This window comes from Lepidochelys olivacea (assembly GCF_965140295.1).
Source record: "Lepidochelys olivacea isolate rLepOli2 genome assembly, chromosome: 20".
NCBI lineage: Eukaryota > Metazoa > Chordata > Testudines > Cheloniidae > Lepidochelys > Lepidochelys olivacea.
The window spans coordinates 20362576-20384005 of record NC_140430.1 but is presented as its reverse complement, the minus strand read 5'-3'; the positions used below and the strand labels follow the sequence as shown (position 1 = coordinate 20384005).

The following is a 21430-nucleotide window of genomic DNA, read 5'->3' as shown; positions in this document are numbered from 1 at the left end:
GGGAGACGTCTTAAAGTCCCGCTCCTTACTCAGACAGGGCCCGAGTCACTGCTGTGCGATTGCCTGAGGCCGGCAGCTGCCGGGCCAATGAGCCTGGGGGAGATTTCAGAGACCGCGAACGCCTGGTGGCTAGGTTTGGGTCGTGCTTTGCCAGCCTAGCTTATGTGGGCTGGGGAGAGGAGGGATCGGCTGAGGAAGCCTCCTGACCTGGCCTCAGCTGTGTTAAAACCCTGCCTTAAACCACCACCCCCCGCCAAGCCCCCCTTTGCGTTTGGCTGTTTCCATACATCAGTGACTGAATAAAACTTTAAATGCACAAAACCAGCCCCTTGTTTCTTTCCTCTGTATTGCTTTGACATTTTCCATGGTGCCCATGGCATTTGCCTTGGCCTGAAGGGGGGGAATTGAGGAGCTCAAGGGGGGAGGTGTTTCAAAAATATTTGGAGAGGGGGGCTTGGGTGTAAACCCCTTATTCCCCGTCTCCCCCGGAGCTCTGTGCAATGATCCTGAATGATCTGTTAATCATCTGTTAATCACTGTTAACCACAGGAGGCCCGTAGTGCCAGCTTCAGTTTACAGAGAGGGGAAACTGAGGCACGGAGAGGGCAAGTGACTTGCCCAAGGTCAGAGGTAGCTGGTGACAGCTCTGCTGAATCAACCACATTTTGGTGAGCCTGGCTCGGGGCAAATGAGCTGCTTTGTTTTCTGTCTCCACGGGTGAGTTGGGTTAACGCTTGGGAGAGCTGCTGTTTGCTGCTGTGGGAGCGGCCGGCGCAGGGGGCTGTTAGACTCGCTGCGCTGCTGTTGTGCAAACATCTTCTGCAAATCATTTTCTAGGCTAGTTTGCCCTTAAAGGGCGGGTGTTACCCTCACAGCATCGAGGTGCACACATAACTGTGCCTGCTGGCAGCCTGCAGCATAACACGGCTTCCTGTCTGAGAATCCCAACCCCGTCAAATCCAAAACCAGCGAGAGCCAAAGCAGGCTGCTCCCTCTGGCAGAGGTGCACAATTCTCCCCACCTTCCACTAGGCTGGGACACAGATCACAGCGTTTCCTACAGCATCTCGCTGCCAGCAGCACCAGGAGACCCCCCTGAACCGCACAGGGTCAGCCTGCAATTTTAACATGCTTTGCTGTCGGCCCAGCAGCTCTGGATGCCCACTCACCTCTCCCCGCTGCCAGAGAGAGAGGCGTATAAATAAGGTTTGAACTTTGTGCTAGTGGGCGCTGGGCCATCCTGGGCATTGCTCCCTGCCAGCCAGCCTACGCCACAGGGCAGGGGACAAGGACGCTCACCAGCCATCGCTCCCACTGGGGCTTGTCGACAAGTCAGGGTTGAAGAGAGAGCTGCAGGGGTCACCAAAGCCGGCCCCACAGCTCACTTGCCTCTGAAAGGGCCTAGGGATTTGTCAGCAGAGACAGCCAGAGAGCCAAAGGGAGAGATGGGGGAGCCGGGAGCCAGGACTCCTGGGTTCTATCCCAGCTCTGGGAGGGGAGGGGAATGGGGTCTAGTGGTTAGAGTAGGGGGCTGGGGATCAGGACTCCTGGGGTCTATCCCAGCTCTGGGAGGGGAGTGTGGTCTAGTGGTTAGAGGGGCTAGGCTGGGACCCTGGGTTCTTTCCCTGACTCTGTAAGGGGAGTGGGGTTTACTGGTTACAGCCTGGGGGGAGGGTTGAGAGTCAGGACTCCTGGGTTCTCTTCCCAGCTCTGGGAGGGTGGTGGGGTGCAGTGGTCAGAGCAGGGTGTCAGGACTAGATCCAGGAGAGATGGTTTGGGCTGGGCACAGGCAGGGTTATTCGCAGCATTTGATACCCCTGAATGTTGGACCCCTGAGCCTGAGCCTGGCTGACAAATGCTGACTTTGTTTAGTGATCCATTTGCCGGTTTTTGAGCCCTTGTGTGTGTTTGTGTGTGTGAGTGTGAGGGAGAGGGAGATGCTCTTTTCTCCACAGCCGAGAGGGTGAGAAATCAACTCATTTTTTAAACTGAAACCTGCAAGTCTCCCTGTCCCAGTCTTGGGTGCACCCAGGCTGTGGCCTCCTGCCCCGTACCCGCAAGTGCCTCCCCAGACCATGCCCCTGGCCGCGACAGTCCAGCGCTCTGGGTACTGTGCAGCCCTAGGCTGCCGCGTCGGGTCCTGGGGGCAATAGCACAGATCTCCGGTGGCGTCCCCCAGCCTTGGTTACCTGCCCCGAGCCATGCGTGTGGGACGGGCCAGCCCTGTCTGGGAACACTCAGCGGGACGGTCGCGTTCGTCGCCCCTTTAAGGCCTCAGTTTGTTCCTTTAACGGGCGTTACCAAGCTGGGCTGGGGCAGAGTAAAACTAACCCCGGGGTAGTAACAAAAGGAGCCAGGCGTTTGCGTGAATTCCCGGCTCCGGGGTGACGACAGACCTGGGGCCTGGCAAATCTAAGTGACAAGACGCAGCTAAAAGTCTCAGCTGTAACCTAGCAAGTCTGGGGCCCAGGCTTTGCTCATGACGGCCACTACCCCCTGGCGCCCCTCTCCTGGCCCCGGCTCGCGCCCAAAGTCTCCGTAGGTGAAAGGGGATCTCGGCCCCTAACTTCTATAGTCCTGTGAACCACTGGTGTCTTCGGCAGAGTCCCTGCGAAGGGCAGTTGAATCGAGCTGTGACAAAGGCAATGGGAAGGTGGCTCTGGGCTCCTCGAATGCAAATTGCTCCGTGTCCTGCCAGCACCTCCCAGGCCGCCTTGAGGCCCCTGTTTAACCCGCCCCGGCTGTGTTTAGGCCAGGCCGCTTCGATGCCATTTGCCGGGGCAGCACCGCCAGCTAATACCATCGTACAGGGAGCTGCCAAACTGCACCCTGCATAGCACCCTGGCCATTTCATAGCGACTGGCAGGGGGGTTAGTTTTCAAATGAGCCCTCACAAGGCAAGTCGTGTGCGAAGACGATTACAATAGTGTGTAGGGGTCTGGGAGGGGGTTGGGGGGGGGTGAGGGGCTTGATAACGTGACTCCAGGAGCTGGGGCTTTAGGAAGGCCAGGAAATAGTGCAAGACTGGATGTATGGGCAGTCAAACTGGTGGCACTGCATCCCCTGCCAAAGCTGGGGTGGGACCCAGGAGTCCTGGCTCCCAGCCCCCTGTTCTAATCCACCAGACCCTGCACCCGCCAAGGGCTGGGCCGGGAGCCAGGACGCCTGGCTCCCAGCCCACTGCTAATAGCGAGTGCTTACACTATGTAACCGCTCTGTTACTTCAGTGCTGTGGAATCCCAGCGGCTGCAGCTAATGCTAGGCCCAGGGAGGGCAGGCAGTACCCAGGTGGAGGGCTAGGACTGTTCATGAATGGCACGAGGGCACCCCCTAGCGGTGGGAGCCAGGGTAGCACTGCTTTCCACCAGGGCAGCTAGCCAGTGAAGGGGAGTAGGGTCTAGTGGTTAGAGCAGGAGAGGGCTGAGAGTCAGGACTCACGGGCTTGATCTCTAGTTCAGGGCGGGTAGAATCCAATGCTTAGAGCAATGTGATCTTGAAACAATTGCTAGACCACTCTGTGCCTCAGTTTCCCACTCCAGCAATGAGGCTGAGCCCGATGCCCCTCCCTCCCCCGTCAGATACATCAGGTGATTTGTGAGCTCCCTGCTAGGGCCGCCCTGTGCCGCAGCGACTGTCAGTGGCACCTTAGTCACTTAGGCTCAGGTACCCAACCCCCATTGCTAGCACCTAAATCCCACAGCGGTGCCAGGCTTGGGGCACATCCGAAGCTGGTGCCGTGTGGGTGGGGGGGATGGGCTATAGTGCGGCAGCAGCTCCGGGCTCCTGGCCCTTCGCCCTCACCCGAGGGGCTTGCTGCTACTTTGGGAAGTGCTGCCCCCCAGCTGGGCACGCTTGGCCTGGGGGGTTTCCAGCCCTGGCCGACGCACGAGCTGCTGGACCTAGCAGGAGGCTTTGGCCAGCCCAGCCCAGGCCAGCCCTTGGCGCGGCAGTGTTCAGCCTGGCACCCGGATGCCTGGGGGGCCTAACTGCCCTGCCCTGGTGCACATGTGTACAATGGCCCGGGCCCCAGTCATCATGAGCCTCTGCTTCCCCACACGCTCTGCTTGGCTTGCACGGGAGCCCTCCGCACCCTGCCGCGCCCATGGGCCGGCCGCCTTCATGCCCAAAGCCCGGCCGTGCCCACGGGCCGCCCGTCGAGGTGGCTGAGCGACGACCCGGCAGCTTGCGAGCAGCCCGGGGCTAATGGCTCGGTGCCGGCTGGGCTATGGGAAGCCCAGCACAGAGCCCTGGCCCTATGGGGTGTGTGGGTGTGGAGGGCCGGGGAATCCATTTGCCCTGCAGGCTATAAAAACGCCAGGGCCCAGTGGGGCGGCCCCCAGGCTTCAGCTGCCAGCGCCGGGGCTGCTTCTGGGCTGGCGGGCCATTAGCCCAGTGGGGCTGGGCCTCTGGGCCTCAGCCACTGGGTCTGGGGCTTGAGCCCTCTGGGGCTGGGGGCTTCTCCCTCATGGGGCGCTGGGGCTTGGCGCTCCAGGCTTCCAGCTTCAGCCCTGCAGGGGGAAGGGACTTGGGACTCGGGGTTCTGGGCTTCGGCTGTGGGGCCCCACAGACCCCTGAAACCAGTCTCCCCCCACCCCCACCCCCGGAGTGCTGTGGACCCTTGGTTGAGAACCGCAGGGATTGATGAGGGGAGCGCAGCGGGATTAGGAACATATGCTGGCTCCTTTGGGTGCTGGGTCCGCACGGAGGGGGTGGGAGGGTCGGGGGCCCCAGCCGGCTCTCTGGGGCACTCATTGGCACGGAGGGGGTGGGAGGCTGCAGCTCTGTCTGTAGGGTGGGGCTCACACTCGCTCACCTCGGGTGGCTGGGTGTCGTGGTCCATTTCCCGGTGACGCTGGCCGAGGTGACGCTGGGGCTCATCCAGCTCCCTGGCTGAGGAGACGGGGAGCCAGCCCCCATCCCAACGAGACACAGCACGGCCCAGTCCCCCGGCCATGGGGCTGGATTGGAGCTGGCAGCCCCTAGAGGTAAAGGGCCCCATGTCCCACTCCACAAGCCCTGGGATCTGAGCTGGCTGGCATCTCTGGGGCGGGGGCCTTGGGCAGCAGTTTATAGCGAGTGGCCGGTGGGTCCTAGGGGGTGGTGTGGCAGTGTGGGGACACCGGGGGGGGCTGATGCTGAGCCCCCCGAGCCCAGCAGGACAACGGTGCCGCGCCGAGGACGAGCTCCAGGACGGCCGGGGGCAGCAGCAGTCCCATGTCACCTTCTGACTCAAGGCATCCACCCCCCACGGCGCCCCTGCCCTAGCCCCAGAGGGTGGAGCTGCTGCAATGCTCCATCTGTCTGCCCCTCGGGTCTCCTGAGCGTCGCCCGAGTCCGCCAACATGCCCCTCTTCGACTCCCCCGGCAAGTATGACCAGGCCTTTGGGGCGGTGGGGATGCTTCCTCTATCTCAGTGCCCTGAGCTGGTCTCCTCCGATGGGATCCTTGCCCCGGTCACGCCCTGGCCCTGTTCCTGCTGCAGCTCTCTCTCTACACACACCCTGTGCTGCCTCTGTGAAGTCCTGGCCCTCCCCTCCCCTCCCCATCTGTCTCACTCCCCTGCGCTAGCCCTGTTGGACCCCCTGCTGGAAGTGCACCTGGTCCTGGCCACCTTGTCAGACCCCAACAGCAGCTCACAGGCCCACTCCACAACCTTGCAGGCCTGGCCAGCCAGTGGGTAAGCAGGACCCTGAGAGTTTGACAGTGGCACTCACAGTTGTCATTAGGGTTCAGAGTAAACAACCCCATTGGACTGCCTGGCTGCCATCTCCCTCATAGGGCTGCTGTTACAGGACGTCTGCCCACTCAGGTAGCAGCTTCTGTGGGGAAGCCTAAGGGTGGGAGAGCTGGGATAGCAGGCTGGCCCCAGGGGGGTAGGGTAGGGACCCCATCTCTGGCCCCAGCCCCACTCCCTTCTCCCCACAGGGCCTTTCCCCCAGCTACCCCTGCTGATGACTTCGATTCCTACCTGATCGCCATGGAGACCACACATGAGGAGGGGCTTGGGCTGCCCTCCAGCCCCACCTTTCCCCAGAGACAACCCCATCCGGGCACTGCCCTGGAGTCAGAGAGCAGCGATGTGGAGGGGGCTGTGCCAGGGACCCCCCCACACACAGAAAAAGCTATGGGGTGGTGACTGGGGTATCCCTGATCGGGGGTACAAGGTTTACGGGGCAAGGTACAGGCGGTGAGATATGGGGTATGATGTTCCTAGAATGGCTATGTTCCGGCGTGGAGCATAACGAGCGGCTACGATGATGAGGCTGGATTGACCCTCATTTGGGGAGAGTTAACGTTCAGTGAGCTTATGGTTTCCGCCCATATGGTCCAAAGGAAAAAGTCTCTCGGTCCCTTTCTCACTGTCGCTCCTGGTCACCCCTCCTGGTCCTGTCGGTGGCCGGTGTGTTCGCTGTACATGGCCCTGGACCAGCGGCTGGTGGCCGAGACCATGAGGGGCCGCATGAGCCGTGCATAGCATCGACCCATCCCGCAGGCCCGCAGCACACACTCGTCCCAGAGGTCCCAGGCGCCCGGGGCTCCGACGACCAGGGCGTCCATCTGCCCCTCGTAGCCCTTCGCTCTCAGGGGGTCAGCCGGGGGGCCCTACTTTTCCAGCTTACGAGCTGGGGCCTCGCGGAAGGCCGGGGTCCTGTTCTCACCGGAGACTGGGACGTCGACGAGGGTGATCTTTTTCTGGGCCTCGTGGGCGACGAGGACGTCGGGTCGCCGCTGGCTGGCGGTGCGGGGATGGCGCGGTTCGGGACGGCGTTGTGTAATAAAACAGGCTGCTGCCGGCAGAGCTGCTGCTGGAGGAGAAGCTCAGCTCCCCCTTCTCCCGGGCAGAGGAACACCCCCAGGATCCTTTCCCTCCTGCACCTTGCAGAGGCTGGGCCAGGAGTGGGAAAGGCTAGTCCATCCCCCAAGTTCCTCTTACAGTAGCCAAGCTAGCCTAGGTCCTTCTTGCAGGGCTGGTGGGATTGCGGCGGGGGCTGGGGGTGTATCTGTCTCCCCCAGCTTGCCCTGCAGGGACTGTCCTCACTCAGGGCGAATTGCTGGAAGCTGGCAGAGCCTTGCTTCCGGCCGAGAGGGGACTGGTTATGGAGCTGAGCGGCTGCGGCCCGCGGTAACTCTCTGACTGCCCCCGGAGCAGGATCCCACCCAGCCCTGGGGCCCAGTAACCGGACGTCCCCAGGCCACCCTGCTAGGCAGAGCGGGAGGTGGGTCCCGCTCCTGGCTCGTATCAGCCCACATGGGGGGCAGGAAGAGCAGGCCCAAGCTTCCCCCCCCCAGCAATGCAACACCCCCTGCCCCATTGTAATGGCTGTGATACCCCGAGACCCTCTGCGACAGCGACCCTCACTTTGCCAGTCTGGGCTCAGTGTCCTCTGACGCCCTCAACACCCGCTTCCGGGCAGGGACCCCTTGGGTCCTGGAGCCATCAAGGTCCCCGCAGGGGCTGTGGCCCCCTGCTCTCCTCCCTCGCATCAGCAAGGTAGATCCCAGCGGAGTTCATGGCCCCACCGTAACACCCCCCGACCCGCAGTGAGGGGCAGCATGGCTCTCCCCAGAAGTGGCTGCACGTCAGCACTCCGCCCCGGGGGCATGTCAGGAGGTGCTGGGGCCCGGAAGGCACCACCCAGGGCGAGGCCCCCGCTCACAGGTCAGGCAGGAGCCCCCCATGGCATTGGCCGTGGGAGCAGAGGGGAGATTCCATGCTCCACTCCCAGGGGCATTAGAGCCTGAGCATGGGGCAGGACGGGGTATTCCCTGCACAGCCCCCCAGCCCCCTTCTCCCTGCCACGGGTAAGAATTTCTGGTAAATATTTATTCGAGAAGGAATCCTCTGAGCGTGGGGGGCAGGTATGGGGGCTCAACTGGCAAAACAGACTTGATCCAAAAAGATTAAACTCATGCTCCCAAAATCAAGAGCCCTCCCTGGCCCCCTCGCCCCAGAGCAGGATTTTTGGTCTCGAACTCCAGGAGTTTAAAAGTAACAATTCAGCTCTGCCCCAGGCAGGCAGGGCGGGTGAGCACAGGACCGCAGAGCCAGAGAGCCGGGGGCACGGCAGTGAGGGGGGCACCCCCCGTCCATGGGGCAAGGCAGGGGGAGCAGCCCGTTACTTCTTGGCCTTGGCCGAGTTGTGCGGGGGTGTGACAGGGCGTCTGCCAGGGTTCAGGCCCCTGAACTGCCCGTACTTGCCCTTAGTCTTGTCAGCCGGTTTCAGGATCTGCAGGAGGAGAGGCAGGTTGGATGCAGGGAAGGGGGGCTCAGCCCCCCAAGAGCTGTCACAGGTACTGGACCAGGGCCCCTGCCAGGCCCCACAGCCCAGGGGATCTACTGCTCTTGAAATTGGAGCCCCACCCCCTACCTGAAGAAGTGGCTGCCATGGGGACACCCCCCCACACACGCCTCAGTGCCACAGAGCCCAGACTTGGGGTCCCCACAGCTCCTCTAAGACCCAGACCCTTCCCCATCTGGACTGTTACTGGAAGGGGGGTTGTCCTCTGCAGGAGGTTTCCTCCTGCACTCACTGTTACCCCAGCCGAGGAGTGACACCCCCCGGCCGGGGGCTCACCTGGAAGGAGCACATCAGCGTCTCGTCCACACTCATCATGGCGCCCGCGCTGTCAAACTCGCCGCAGTAGTTGGGGGCTGAGAAGAGCGTCACCAACTGGCGCTTGGCAAAGAACTCGTAACCATCCTCCACCACCTGGGGCAGGGAGACAGGAGGGCGTGTCTGGCCCTGCCCACCCCCAGCACCCCACTCCCTGCCCCCAGCTCTGCCTGCCCCCCAAACAGGCACAGCCTGGCACCACAGACTAACCCCTCTCTGTCACCCACATGGGACGCAGGGGCAGGGAACAGACTGATCCGAACAATGCAAACCACCCCCAGCCAGCAGGGTCCTGTACCCCAGCCAGGGGAACCCCCGCCAGCAGAGCACCCCACGCAGCTCTGCCGATCTCCTGCCATGCCGATGCTCTTCCATGACGACCCCCAGCTGTCCCAGCCCTTCTGATGCCCCTCAATCCCCGCCGACAGCCCCCCCGGCTGGCACCTGGTGTGCCCGACAGATAAAGTCCAGGTTGTGTTTGTGCAGGAACTTGGTGACCACGTCAGGGCCAAAGGTGAAGGAGACGCCACGATCGTTCTCGCCCCAGCCCTGGACATCCTTCTCGGGGTCCGACCAGAGGAGGTCGCACAGCAGGCCCTGGTCCGGCACGTCTGTGGGGCGCATGATCCTGCGGATCTGCTCCATCGACTGCAGGTCTGGCGAGAGCCCTGAGGGGAGGGGGGAGATGGGTGTTAGATTCTGCCCCTCACAGGAGCCCCACCCACTGTGGCAGCATGTTAATAGGGCCCTTCATTTTCAGTTTTTATTTTATTTAATTTTCCCCAGGAATTTATCAGTGTTTATTACCACCACAACAAACCCAGGTGAAAATCAGAGCAAAAATTCATTTCTTCTGGGTAAATATTGGATTTATCTTGGCGGCCGGAAGGACGGGGGGAGAGGATCCAGCAGATGACTGGAAGTCACAGCATTAACCAATGCGGTTTGAGCGCTAACCCCCAAATGGAAAAGTTTTCGTTTGAACAGACAGGCTACTGGTGTGGACTTAGACCCTTTAGCCTATAAATAGTGACGGTTGATAATGGGGCCGCACCCACCTTCGGCCTCTTCTCCTCTTTCGGTGTCTGAAAACTTCGGAATACTTCCTCGTGTCGGAAACGTATTCCGACAGATGTTCCCTGGCTCCCCGTTTCAGTGGGTCAGATCCTCGCACTGTTACCTGCTAACGGCTTGAAACGCGGACGTGGCAGGTCAGATGCGTGCGCACCCCCGAGCGTGCCCGTTTCTGGCGTGCATCTTCGAGGCCGATACGCAGCCTTAGTTCAACCGGCAGCTTTGGGTAGGCGCCCAGACGCACGTCTTATCGTGACACCTTTCGCCCATGCGATGCTTTGTACTTTCCTAATCAAACACGTTCTTTATATACCTCTGAATGACACAAAAGTAGGGCGAAAATCAGAAAAACTGAACAGTCCTTTGTGTAAAACCTGGGGATTTTCCAGTAAAAATCATTTAAAACTGAAAACGAAGGGGCTTACATTTTAATTATCCCACCATACAGAGCCCCGATAGCAACTCCCTGCCCTCCCCAATATCTGCCTTGCAGCCCCTCCCCCAGCATCCATTAGCCCTGCCCCAGCACCCCCCCATCCCACCCCCATGACAACGCCCGTGGGGCCTAGCGCCCTCCACCTTCCCCCGCAGCGCCCTCCACTGGACGAAGCCCACATTCCTGCAACACCCCGCTGGGCTGACTCCCTCCCTGCCGGGGGGCAGGGGCACAGGGCACTGCCCCCCACACCCTGTGGCCCCTCCCGCACCTCCATGGCAGCAGAAGATTTTCTCGTCCACAGCTGCAGCGATGGGCAGGCAGTTGAAGCAGTCGGTGAACGTCTTCCACAGCTTGATGTTACGGTGCCTCTTGCCCGTGGGGGACAATCGGGGGCACGGGGGCCTAGCCACTGAGGGAGACCCACGGGAGCGGGGCCCCCGCCCAGGCTGGGCCCTGGCCTGCTGGGAGAGACCCAGGCCATACAGGGAGCCACGTGAACCGTGCAGCGACTTCACACAGGGCCCTCCTCCGCCGGACCCCAGGATCAGCACACGGCATGTGGGGCAGAGGCTGCCCTCTGCCATGGACACTGGTGCACTCACGGTTGGGGGTGTAGGGGATATGGTGGTCAGGGCAGAGGGGGTACAAGAGTATAGATGTGGGGCGGTGGAGGGGATGGAGTAATCCAGGCACACTCATCGTAGAAGCCGTAGAAGCCGTAGATGCTGGGGCACTCGTGGTAGGGGTGAGGGGAGCAGGGTGGGGGGGACTCGGGGGGCCGGGTGCTGGGGGGGCCCACACTCTCACTCATCGTAGAAGCCGTAGATGCTGGGGCACTCGTGGTAGGGGTGAGGAGAGCAGGGTGGAGGGGACTCGGGGGGCCGGGCGCTGGCGGGGGGGGCCCACACTCACACTCATCGTAGAAGCCGTAGATGCTGGGGTGCTCGTGGTAGGGGTGAGGGGAGCAGGGTGGGGGGGACTCGGGGGGCCGGGCGCTGGGGGGGGCCACACTCTCACTCATCGTAGAAGCCGTAGATGCTGGGGCGCTCGTGGCTGCCGCGCAGCAGGAAGAAGTTCTCGGGGTACTTGTAGGCCAGCAGGAGGCAGGTGGTCTCCAGCGACTGCTCGCCCCGGTCCGCGTAGTCGCCCAGGCGGAGGTAGTCGCTCTCAGGCGGGAAGCCCCCGTACTCGAAGAGCCACAGCAGGCGGCAGAACTGCCCATGGATGTCGCCTGGGGAGGGCGGGAGGTGGGGGAGCAGCTGCCAGAGCCAGGCCTAACCCGCCTCCCCCCCAAGGCCAGGGATCCCTCCCACCGCTGGAAAGGGCCAGCAAGGGAGCCACGGATCCACCCCTGGCCTGCCCACCCGGCCCAGCCCCAGCCAGTGAACCCCTGCAGAGTGAACAAGGGGTGCAGGGAATCCCCCCATGGCCGCTGGGAGGAAGGGTCCCCACCCCCCGACCTGGCCCACTCACCGCAGATCTCCAGCAGGACGGGCTGGCTCAGGAAGATCCCCCGCGACTTGTGGCAGAGGTCCCGGACCTCATGCTCCGGCAAATGCACGTTCTTGCCGGGCCGGGAGCCTTGCACTGCAACATGGCACAGCGGGCGTCTCTGCCGGGCCAGGGTCATAGCCCCCACACTGCTCACAGACCCACCCACAGCTCAGGGCAAGGCCCCAGCTCCAGCTGGGATGGTCCAAGGGGCAACGGGGCTGAACTGCCGGCGGCTCTTCTGGACGGGCCTGGGTACCACCCCTCTGCCCCCGGCCAAAGGGCAGGATCAGAGCTGGGGCCCACTCGAGGGACAGGTCCTGTATCCCATTCCCCAGCCGCCTGGCTCCTGGGCACACTCGAGTCCTTTCCAACGCTGCAGGAGGCAGAATACAGACGCTTTAAGAGGCAGGGTGGCCTAGCAGCTGATACCGGACTGTGAGGCCGGGCACCTGGGTTCTTTCCCCAGCTCTGAAGGTTCCCTAACCTTGGGCCACGCCCTTCCCCCGTGCCTCAGTTTCCCCATATGACACACAGGACTGATGCATCTGCTTTGCCTGTGTGATGCATGGGGATGCGAGATCAGATAATCTGCCGCTCAGCAACTGCTCCAGCCCCGGGTCCAGCCCCAGAAAGCGTAGCTAGGGTCACCCCCCGCAACACCCCTAGTATTATAGGGGTGCAGGGAAGTAACAGCTAATCTCCCCCGCCCGTTTGGTAGCAGCACGGGGAGAACAGAGTTCGCACTGGGACCCCCCCCCCGGTAGGGTCAGCCCCGACCCCCGCCCAGGAGCTCTGCAGGCGGGGAGACCCGAGCGAAAACAAGGGACCCCACAAAGTCAACAGGGAACTTCCCGGAGCGCCCGGCCCGCGGCCGGCCCCGCCACAGCCCAGCCTGTGCATCTGGGGGGGGGGTAGGATCCACCCGGACATACCCCCCAGCACCGCCCCACGCCCTTGATCGCCCCCACTCAGACTCCTCCCCTCCCGCCCCCCCCCATGCTAGGCTCCCCCCCAGGGCTCTCCCCCCCGCACCTTCCAGCAGCCGCCGGAGTCCAAGCTGAGTTTCTCGCCCTCCGACATGGCAGCTCTGCGGGGGGGGGAAGGGGGGGGGACCTGGACTCATAGGCACCGACTTCACCTCTGCCCTGCACCGGCACCGCCCTCACCCCGCCCCTCCTGTTCCCGCAAGTGCCCGCCCCTGCCGCGTCCCTTCTCCGCCTCCCCCCCCCCGGGAAGCTCCTAAGCCCCGCCAAACAGCTGTTAGGGGGCGGGAAGCGCTGGGAGGGAGCGGGAGGAGCGGGGGCGCTGGCTGGGGGCGGGCTCCCGGCTGTTCCAGCCTCCGCCGGCAGGGGGCGCTGCAGGGAGCGGGGTGGGGGCGCTGGCTGGGGGGGGAAGTTCCCGGCTATTCCAGCCTCTGCCGGCAGGGGGCGCTGGAGGGAGCGGGGTGGGGGCGCTGGCTGGGGGGTGGGAGTTCCCGGCTATTCCAGCCTCCGCCGGCAGGGGGCGCTGCAGGGAGCGGGGTGGGGGCGCTGGCTGGGGGGGGAAGTTCCCGGCTATTCCAGCCTCTGCCGGCAGGGGGCGCTGGAGGGAGCGGGGTGGGGGCGCTGGCTGGGGGGGGGAGTTCCTGGTTATTCCAGCCTCCGCCGGCAGGGGGCGCTGCAGGGAGCGGGGTGGGGGCGCTGGCTGGGGGGGGGAGTTCCTGGCTATTCCAGCCTCTGCCGGCAGGGGGCGGGGTGGGGGCGCTGGCTGGGGGGGGAGTTCCCGGCTATTCCAGCCTCCGCCAGCAGGGGGCGCTGCAGGGGGCGGGGTGGGGGCGCTGGCTGGGGGGAGCTCCCAGTTATTCCAGCCTCTGCCGGCAGGGGGCGCTGCAGGGAGTGGGGTGGGGGCCACACTCCCCCTGGCCTCAGCCCTCCTCCCCCCCCCAGCCCCCGCCTCAGCCCGGTCGGCTGCAAAGGGAAATGGCAGCAAAGAGGAGACCAGTTTGCAGCGCCCGCGGGGAGCGCGCTGGACTGAGGGGTTGGCAAGGGGCGGGTGCCCGGCCCTGCCACCTGGGCACTGCCCCACTGGGAACGGCCCCAGCACAGAGCATGACCCAAGGGGATTGGGCACCCTGAGGTGGGAACAAGAGAACGGAGCACGGGGAGGGCTCCTTGGGGGCAATGTGGGGAGATTCCTTACGAAGCCCCCTGAGCCGTGCTGGGGGGGGGGGGGCAGGCTTGGAGACAAGAGCTTCGCAAAGTCACCCCCCCCCAGGATAGACACACGAGAAACCAGCCCCCCATGGATTCCTCCCCACCGTACACATGGGGTGGGAGGAGCTGGGCCCGGGGCGGGGGAATGGAGGTGTGGGGCCCTGGGCTGGAATCAAAGATGTGGGGGAAGAGCCCTGAGCGGGGCAGACCCTGGGAGATGGGACTGTGGGGTTTTCGGTGGGGCAGATCCTAGGGAAGATGGGGGTGAGGGGCCCTGGGCGGGGCAGACCCTGGAGGGGAGGGGATGAGGGGCCCAGGGAGACAGACCCTGGGGAATATGGGGGGTGCAGGGCCCGGGCCATTCCAGCCACAGCGCCCCGGGGCTCCCCGCCCCCCTCCCAGCCCAGCTCAGCCTGTGCTTTGGGGGTAGATGGTGGGATCCAACTGGACAAACCCCCCAGCACCGCCCCACGCCCTCAATCACCCCCACTCGGTCTCCTCCCGTCCCGGCCCCCCCATGCTAGGGCCCCCCCCGTGCCTCCAGGGCCCCCCGCACCTTCCAGCAGCCGCGCGATGAGAGAGTCCAAGTTGAGTGTCCCGTCCCCCCCCATGGCAGCTCTGCAGGGGGAGGCCCGGAGGGTTCAAAGCCCGGCTCGGGGGTTTAGTGTCGGAGCATTAATGCAATCGGCTTCGCGCTGCCCTGGCTGAATGGCGGGTCAGGCGCTGCCTGCCATGAGGGGCTGCAAGGTGCCATGTTTGCTGGGGGGGTGGGGGGGGGTTGGCCTGGGCTAGCTGGAGGGCAGTTGGTCAAGAGTGAGGGGCATTGGTGGGGGGGGAGCAGGAGAACAGGGGTGGGGGTGGGAATGAGACCAAGGCCGGAGCCTGCCACGTTTCTGCCCGGGGCGCGCCTGGCTCAAGCCGGGCCAGGTGAACTCCCAAGGCCTGTGTGTGGACAGCGGCTCCCGGGCTGCCAGGACCAGGCGTTAGCAGCTGCTGATGGCTTGTGCTGGCAGAGCAAGGGCGGGTGCTGGGGCTTTTCCGGCCCAGGCTGGGGCTGTGCAGGGAGCCGGGCACCAGCCCCTCTGCCTGGACCAGGGAGACGCGTGCCAGCCTGAGCCCAAGGCCAGCGCGTACTGCAGCCCCCGGGGCGGGACGGGGGGACAGAGCTGGGTTGTATTAGTGACACATGCCCCCGGGCTGGTGTCACCCAGACCAGCCCGATGATGCTCGGCTCCGTGCACCGATGCACTGACTTTATTTCAGTCCCTGGCCAATAGGGGGCGTCTGGCACCTTCCTCTGCAGCAGCTGGTGGCTGTCAGAGGCCAGATACCGGGGTAGATGGGCCCCTGGAGTCTGGCAATTCCTTTGCGCTGACGGGCCATGCAGGGATTTGAGATGAGAGCTTAAAATCCGAGTGCTGGCTGGACAATAACGCTCCCCAGGTGAGGATGCGATTTCACAGCTAGCTGGCCCCATTAATATTAGTTGCATTATGGTAGCAATTAGAGATAGATAGACTGAGATTGCCCCCCCCCCCCCCCACATACACACACAGTGTGCCAGGTGCTGCACAAACCTCCACCCAAGATCAGGGCCCCGTCGTGCCAGGCGCTGCACAAACCCCCACCTGAGATCAGGGCCCTGTCGTGCCGGGCGCTGCCCAGACCCCAGCTGAGACCAGGGCCCCGTTGCGTCGGGCGCTGCCCAGACCCCAGCTGAGATCAGGGCCCCGTTGCGTCAGGCGCTGCCCAGACCCCAGCCGAGATCAGGGCCCCGTTGTGTCGGGCGCTGCCCAGACCCCTTGTCATGCCGGGCCCTGCAGTGACACACTGAGACAGTCCTTGCCCTAAAGAGCTTACAGTCTAACCAGACAAAGATAGGGAGGGGAAACTGAGGCATGGAGGGACAAGTGACTCACTGTAGGTCACCCAGCAGGGCAGTGGCAGAGCTGGGACCAGACCTTGGGTCTCAGCTCAGCCCGCAGCACGCCCCAGCCCTCTAACCGCCCTGATGTTTAACAGACCAGAACCAGGGCATCGTTTTTCCAAGAGCTTTATTTTTAACAGGTTATAAATGGGATTAACGTAATACTGACATCAGCGAATACACCTCTTTGTATGTGCGACTAAACAGCCCCCCCAGGTATAAACTGAGTGCTGAGCTCACCGCCCCCCTCCCCAGAATACTGCCCCAGCGTGCGCGGGCGGGGGGTGGGGGGATTATAAAATGTTCAATAAACATGGCTGGGGGGTGGGGTGGGTCAGACAGCAAACGGAAGCTTAAAAAAAAAAAGACACAGATTTGTACCGCGGCTTTGAACCAAGCCCCAAATGTGGGGGTGGAGGGGGCAGGGGAGGGGAAAATAAGACATCACCCTAAAAGTCTGACTGGCTCATACCAAGGCAGAGCATAAATGTGGAAGCTAAACACCCGGCGGGTCTGTGAACGCTGCAGCCAGCCCTGCCCTCTGCGTCCGGCTGTCTGCGTCCGCCGAGGCCCTAAATACCGGGCGGTAAAGTAACGTAGATCTGTCATTCTTTTCTCGGCGTATATTAATCTACAGATTTGGTATAAATTAGGAATGTTTCCCTTCTTAGTTCTTTCTTTTTAAAACCACTTGCCACACCCTTTGGTTCCAATTTCTTTCCCATCCTTTGGCCGGAGAGAAATGGCTTTTGGGAGAAGTTTGGTACTTAAAAGGATTTGTTATTGCAGCTCAAAGATACATAGAGCTGGGTTCCAGAGGAGCAGCCGTGTGAGTCTGTATCCGCAAGAACAGGAGGCCTTGTGGAACCTCAGAGACTAACCCATTTATTTGAGCAGAAGCTTTCATGGGCTACAGCTCACTTCATCGGATGCATACCGTGGAAAATACAGTGGGGAGATTTGATATGCACAAAGAACATGAAAAAATGGGTGATCTATGCCATCCTGTGCCAGCAATGCCCCTCTGCCATGTACGTTGGCCAGACCGGACAGTCTCTACGTAAAAGAATAAACGGACACAAATCAGATGTCAAGAATTTTAACATTCAAAAACCAGTCGGAGAACACGTCAACCTCCCTGGACACTCGATTTCAGACCTAAAAGAGGCAATTCTTCAACAACAAAACTTCAAAAACAGACTCCAACCAGAGACTGCTGAATTGGATTTAATTTGCAAACTGGACACCATTAACTTAGGCTTGAATAGAGACCGGGAGTGGTCATTACACAAAGTAAAACTATTTCCCCTTGTTTATTCCCCCTTCTTCCCCCCCTCCCACGCACTTCCTCACACGTTCTTGTCAACTGCTGGCAATGGCCCACCTTGATCATCTCTACAAAAGGTCCCCCCCTGCTCTCCTGCTGGTAATGGCTCGCCTTAAGTGATCACTCTGGTTACAGTGTGTATGGTGACACCCATTGGTTCATGTTCTCTGTGGATATAAATCTTCCCCACTGTATTTTCTACTGAATGCATCCGATGAAGTGAGCTGTAGCTCACAAAAGCTTATGCTCAAATAAATTGGTTAGTCTCTGAGGTGCCACAAGGACTCCTGTTCTTTTTATATAGAGAGCTAGGTAGGTATAGAGAGAGAGGAGGTGCTGCCCCCTACTGGCCAGGTAGGGTAATTAATCCATGCAACCTCCCAGACAGTTAACACCCTATGAGTTGTGTGGGTATTTACCAGGCTGGAACTTTTAGGAAGGTTTTTTTAAAAAACCTGCTCCCTTTAAAATCAATTCTAGAAACAGAGCCCCAGCTGCTTCCATCACAGAAATAACACTGAGTAGAGCAAGCTTTTTTAAGTGGGGAAAACAATCCAGACGGGAAACTGAGGCACAGAGCGACAGAATGTGACTTGCCCAAGGTCACGCGCACAGGAGGAGTCTGGGTCTGTCCCCTGAAGATGGACGGAGTACCCACAATGCACCAAAGAGCCCCCCGTCTCCAGCTACAGTCCAATGGGGGGACAGGGGAGGGGAGCTCCTGGCTCGCGTGAATTTCCATGGCGTGTAGGAATGGCCCCTGGACGGGAATCCCGTGTCTGCCAGAAGCAGGCCAGGGCGATGCAGCTGCTGCTGGAGCGGAGCCTATCAAACCAGCTGTGGCAGGGCCCACAGTCGCGGGTCCTTCCCTGTGGGACCTAATCCAGCGGAGACGTAGAAAACGCAGCTGCCCGATTTCCACCACCGAGCTTGTCTCCGGCTTCCTTTGTCTCATGTCCTTGCTGCCCCCCAACATCCATCCCAACTCCCCCCAGCCAGCAGCAGCCGCCCCCCGGCTCCGGCTGGCACAGGGGCTCCAGTGGCTCGGCTCGGACCGCAGGAGGGATGGGCCTTCGTAAGTTTCAGTGCTTGGGGTGGACGGCATTCCCTCGAGACCCGCCCCCTTCCTCCCCCCACATCTCGATCGCTGTCTTCGGGGCTGCCTGGGCGGAAACGCCGTCCCCTGCTGCCAGCAAGAGGGGGGAGAAACACGGCAGGTCCCTCCTCCGCTACTGAGCCTCGGTGGGCAGGACGGCTGCTGCGGTCTCGGCTTTTGGCTGCTTTGGGGTCCCCTGGAAAGAACATTTTGGCTTCAGTGTCGACCCGGCCTTGGCCCCGTGCGCCCGCTCCCTGTCCCCATTTAACAGCTGGGGAAACTGAGGCATGGAGCGAGCACAGGACACGCCACTGCTCATGCACAACAGAGCCAGAATTCGAACCCAGGGCTGCTGAGTCCCAGCCCAGGTCGTCCACTCAGCCGTGCTCAGGGAACCTCTCTCAGAGCCGGGGATAACGGCCCAGACCCGGGGGCCAGCCGGCTCTAAGCCGTGCCGACCACTCCAGAAGCAGCCCACCCGGCTCGGTCTGCATCTGCAGGTGTCTTTGTGTGTGAGACACGCCCAGGCCTCCCCCTTACCCAAGACACTGTCCCCCCATCCCACCCTTGGGAGAGGACACCAGCCCCTGCAGGCTCCGTCTCCCAGAGGGGCTCTGGGCACTGAGCTGCCCCACCCCGCTCCTGCTGCGTGCCGAGGGGCTGCTGGCCCCCAGCTCTGCCTGGCTCGCTCGCTGCCCCATCCTCGGGGCTCCCAGACGCCCGGCAGCCAGAGCTCCCTCTTTCGGGGCCGCGCTGCCCCACGGCTCCCCCCAGCTAGAGCCACTAGGGGCTGGGGGAGCCGGCAGGAGACACCGAAAAACAGGGCCCAAGCCTGGGAAAGCTGGACATGCCCCTTGGCATGGCCCTGCTCCATTTGTATCAGTGTGCGGGGGTGCGTGTTACACGCCCCGGGCCGGGCTCTGTCTGCACCCAGGGGGGCCATGCGGGGGTGGGGGGCACACCCATCACTCACCGGGGAAGGCGGCTTGGCGAAGTTCATGTGGGCATAGAGCATGGCGGCGATGTCGTTCTGCCCGGCCTCCAGCGCGATGGACAGGGCTGTGCTGCCGTCCTGCCGGGGGGGACGGGGTCAGGGGCGCCTGCTTGGGGTGACCTGTCCCGTCTCCGCAGCTGCCCCCCCCCGATGCTCCTGGCCCCTCTGGCTGCCCCAAAGCAGCTAGCACCCACCCCGTGGGGGAATGGTTCCGCAGTGGGTGACGCACAGGCCAATATGCAAATCAGGACATCACTACATTTGCATAAGCTCCCCCCACACCCCTCGGAGTATCTGCAAAGCTGGGTCTCCCCCCGTCCGCACCTCGAGGGCCCCCCTTTAAGCTACCAGGCCGGGGATGCTGACAAAGTCCCTGGGCTGGGCACTCACGTGGTCGGCCAGGCCCACGTGGCAGGCGGGCGTGGCCAGCAGCAGGCGGGCGATCTCGGCGTGGCCGTGCTCGCAGGCGCACATCAGGGCCGTCGAGCCGTCGGCGTCCTGCAGGTTCACGTCGGCCGCGCAGGCCAGCAGAGCCCCCACCATGTCCTGGCGCCCGTGGCTCACGGCCAGCATCAGGGCCGTCTGCCCTGCCTGCGGGGAGCCCGGGGTCAGGCAGAGCTTGTGGGGTTGATCCATGGGGGCAGGTGGGAAGGAGGAAACTCAGGGCGAGGGGAGAGATTGATGGGGGAGGGAGGACGGGGGGGGTGAATCTCAGGAGAAATCTATAGGGGGAGGAGTCCACAGGAGACAGGAGGGGTGGGGGGGTGTCAGTGGGTGGGGGGGGAGAGCGAGCTGGGGGGGTGAGGGAGGAGTCCGTAGGGAAGGGCGTGGGGTGAGGCGTGGGCCAGGTGGGGTGGAAGGGGTTGAACCCAGGTTAGTTCATCCAACCCCCGCCCCCCCGGCCAGTCCCCAGCCCCCTGCACTCCTGGCCAGCCCCACTCCCCAGCCAGCCCCCAGCCCCCCACGCTCCCAGCCAGTTTCCCCCCCCGGCCCTGGCCAGTCCCCCGCGCCCCCGTGCTCCTGGCCTGCCCCCGCCCACACCTGGCTGGCCTTGGCGTTGACGTTGCCCAGCTGCAGCAGCTGCTGGATGGTGGCCATGTCCTTGTCGGAGCGGGTGGCGGCCAGTGCCGTCAGCATGATGGCTGTGTAGCCCGCTTTGTTCTGCTTGTCCACGTTGCACAGGCCTGGGGAGGGAAACAGAGTCAGTAGAGGGAAGACCCCCCCCCACCCTGCCCTGCTCTGTTAACCACTAGCCCCCACCCCCATCCCAGTGCTGGAATAGAACCCAGGAGTCTGGGCTCTCCACACACCCCCCTGCTCTAACCACTAGCCCCCACTCTCCCCTCTGTGGCCCCTCACCGGTCTCCAGGAGGCGCTGGACCACGGGGAAGTTGGAGTGCGAGACGGTGTAGTGCAGGGCCGTGTTCCCGTTCCCGTCCGCCATGTTGAGGATGAACTCCAGCAGCCGGGGTGAGAGGTCGCGGTACGCGGCCAGGCGCCCCCCAACGGCCTCAGGGGCAGCCTCCCTGTGGCATGACAGCTGCAGCCAGTCCTGCAGCACCAGGGTGTAGGCGGCCTTCTGGGGGGAGACGGGGAGAGGGGTGTCGCCCGCGAGCTTTTGGAGGCTCTAGCCACCAGCCCCCACTCCCCTCCCGGAGCTGGGACAGAACCCAGGAGTCCTGGTGTGATGTTGCACTCCATATGTTTATGGAAATATGCTTATGAGTGTAAATATAATGTACCTGGAATATGCTTTAAGCAAAAGGTCTTGTGTAAGGTATCATTACAAAGCTTATAATCCACTGAGTGTAGTCATCCTATTTGTATGAATGTACCGTTCTTGCATCTGAAACTAGAAATATGAAAAATAACTCTGAGGTCCTATTGTAATTATGCAAAGCGTGGGCCATTAATGGTGGTTTGGAATCTTGATGGCTCCCATTAACCAGGACAATTGACTGTAGATGGCTCTGTTTACTTGCAAGCCTTCCTGTGAGTCAGGCCTGGAAGAATGAAGGCTTGAGGGGTCTCACAGGACATGTGACCATGTCCCCTGGTACTGGAATCCATCTTAAACCTGGTGCTTTTCCATTTAGAAGAAGGGGTGGGGACCCAGAGAGACAAAAGAGTCCCACCTTGTGCCAAAGCTATAAAAGGGGGTGGAGCAGAACAAAGGAGGCTGCAGTCATGAGAAATCCCCTAGTTACCACATGAACGGGAACTAACAAGGTCTGTACCAGGGGAAAGGATTGGGCCCAGACTAGGAAGGAGTC

The 21430-nt window shown here is 62.2% G+C and overlaps 2 protein-coding genes across 3 annotated transcripts in view; both read right to left on the bottom strand.

Annotated features, from left to right (window-relative positions):
• Positions 1-7821: 7821 nt before the first annotated feature.
• LOC311510367 (serine/threonine-protein phosphatase PP1-alpha catalytic subunit-like) lies at positions 7822-12755 on the bottom strand. Its single transcript, XM_084609982.1, has 7 exons — positions 12654-12755; positions 11601-11994; positions 11145-11358; positions 10396-10529; positions 9059-9282; positions 8576-8710; positions 7822-8227 (listed from the first exon to the last, which is right to left on the bottom strand). Exons 2-7 carry the CDS (start codon positions 11755-11757, stop codon positions 8117-8119), a joined length of 975 nt encoding a protein of 324 aa, XP_084466108.1. The 5' UTR covers positions 11758-11994; positions 12654-12755; the 3' UTR covers positions 7822-8116.
• A 3095-nt stretch (positions 12756-15850) lies between these two features.
• KANK2 (KN motif and ankyrin repeat domains 2) overlaps positions 15851-21430 on the bottom strand; it is a 31263-nt gene continuing 25683 nt past the window's right edge. For both annotated transcript variants that reach the window (XM_084609943.1, XM_084609944.1), the window contains exons 10-14: positions 20517-20736; positions 20199-20341; positions 19548-19748; positions 19137-19235; positions 15851-18359 (exon numbers count right to left, since the gene is read on the bottom strand). In XM_084609943.1, the coding sequence (XP_084466069.1) occupies positions 18297-18359; positions 19137-19235; positions 19548-19748; positions 20199-20341; positions 20517-20736 (726 nt within the window). In that variant the 3' untranslated portion in view covers positions 15851-18296. The remainder of the gene's footprint in view (positions 18360-19136; positions 19236-19547; positions 19749-20198; positions 20342-20516; positions 20737-21430) is intronic.

Coding starts and splice junctions, on each gene's coding strand:
- LOC311510367 (XM_084609982.1), bottom strand. CDS start 11,757: ATGACCCTGGCCCGGCAGAGACGCCCGCTGTGCCATGTTGCAGTGCAA. Junction 11,359..11,600: donor CGTCCTGCTGGAGATCTGCG/GTGAGTGGGCCA, acceptor CGCCCTCCCCAG/GCGACATCCATGGGCAGTTC. Junction 9,283..10,395: donor AATCTTCTGCTGCCATGGAG/GTGCGGGAGGGG, acceptor CCCTCCCCTCAG/GGCTCTCGCCAGACCTGCAG.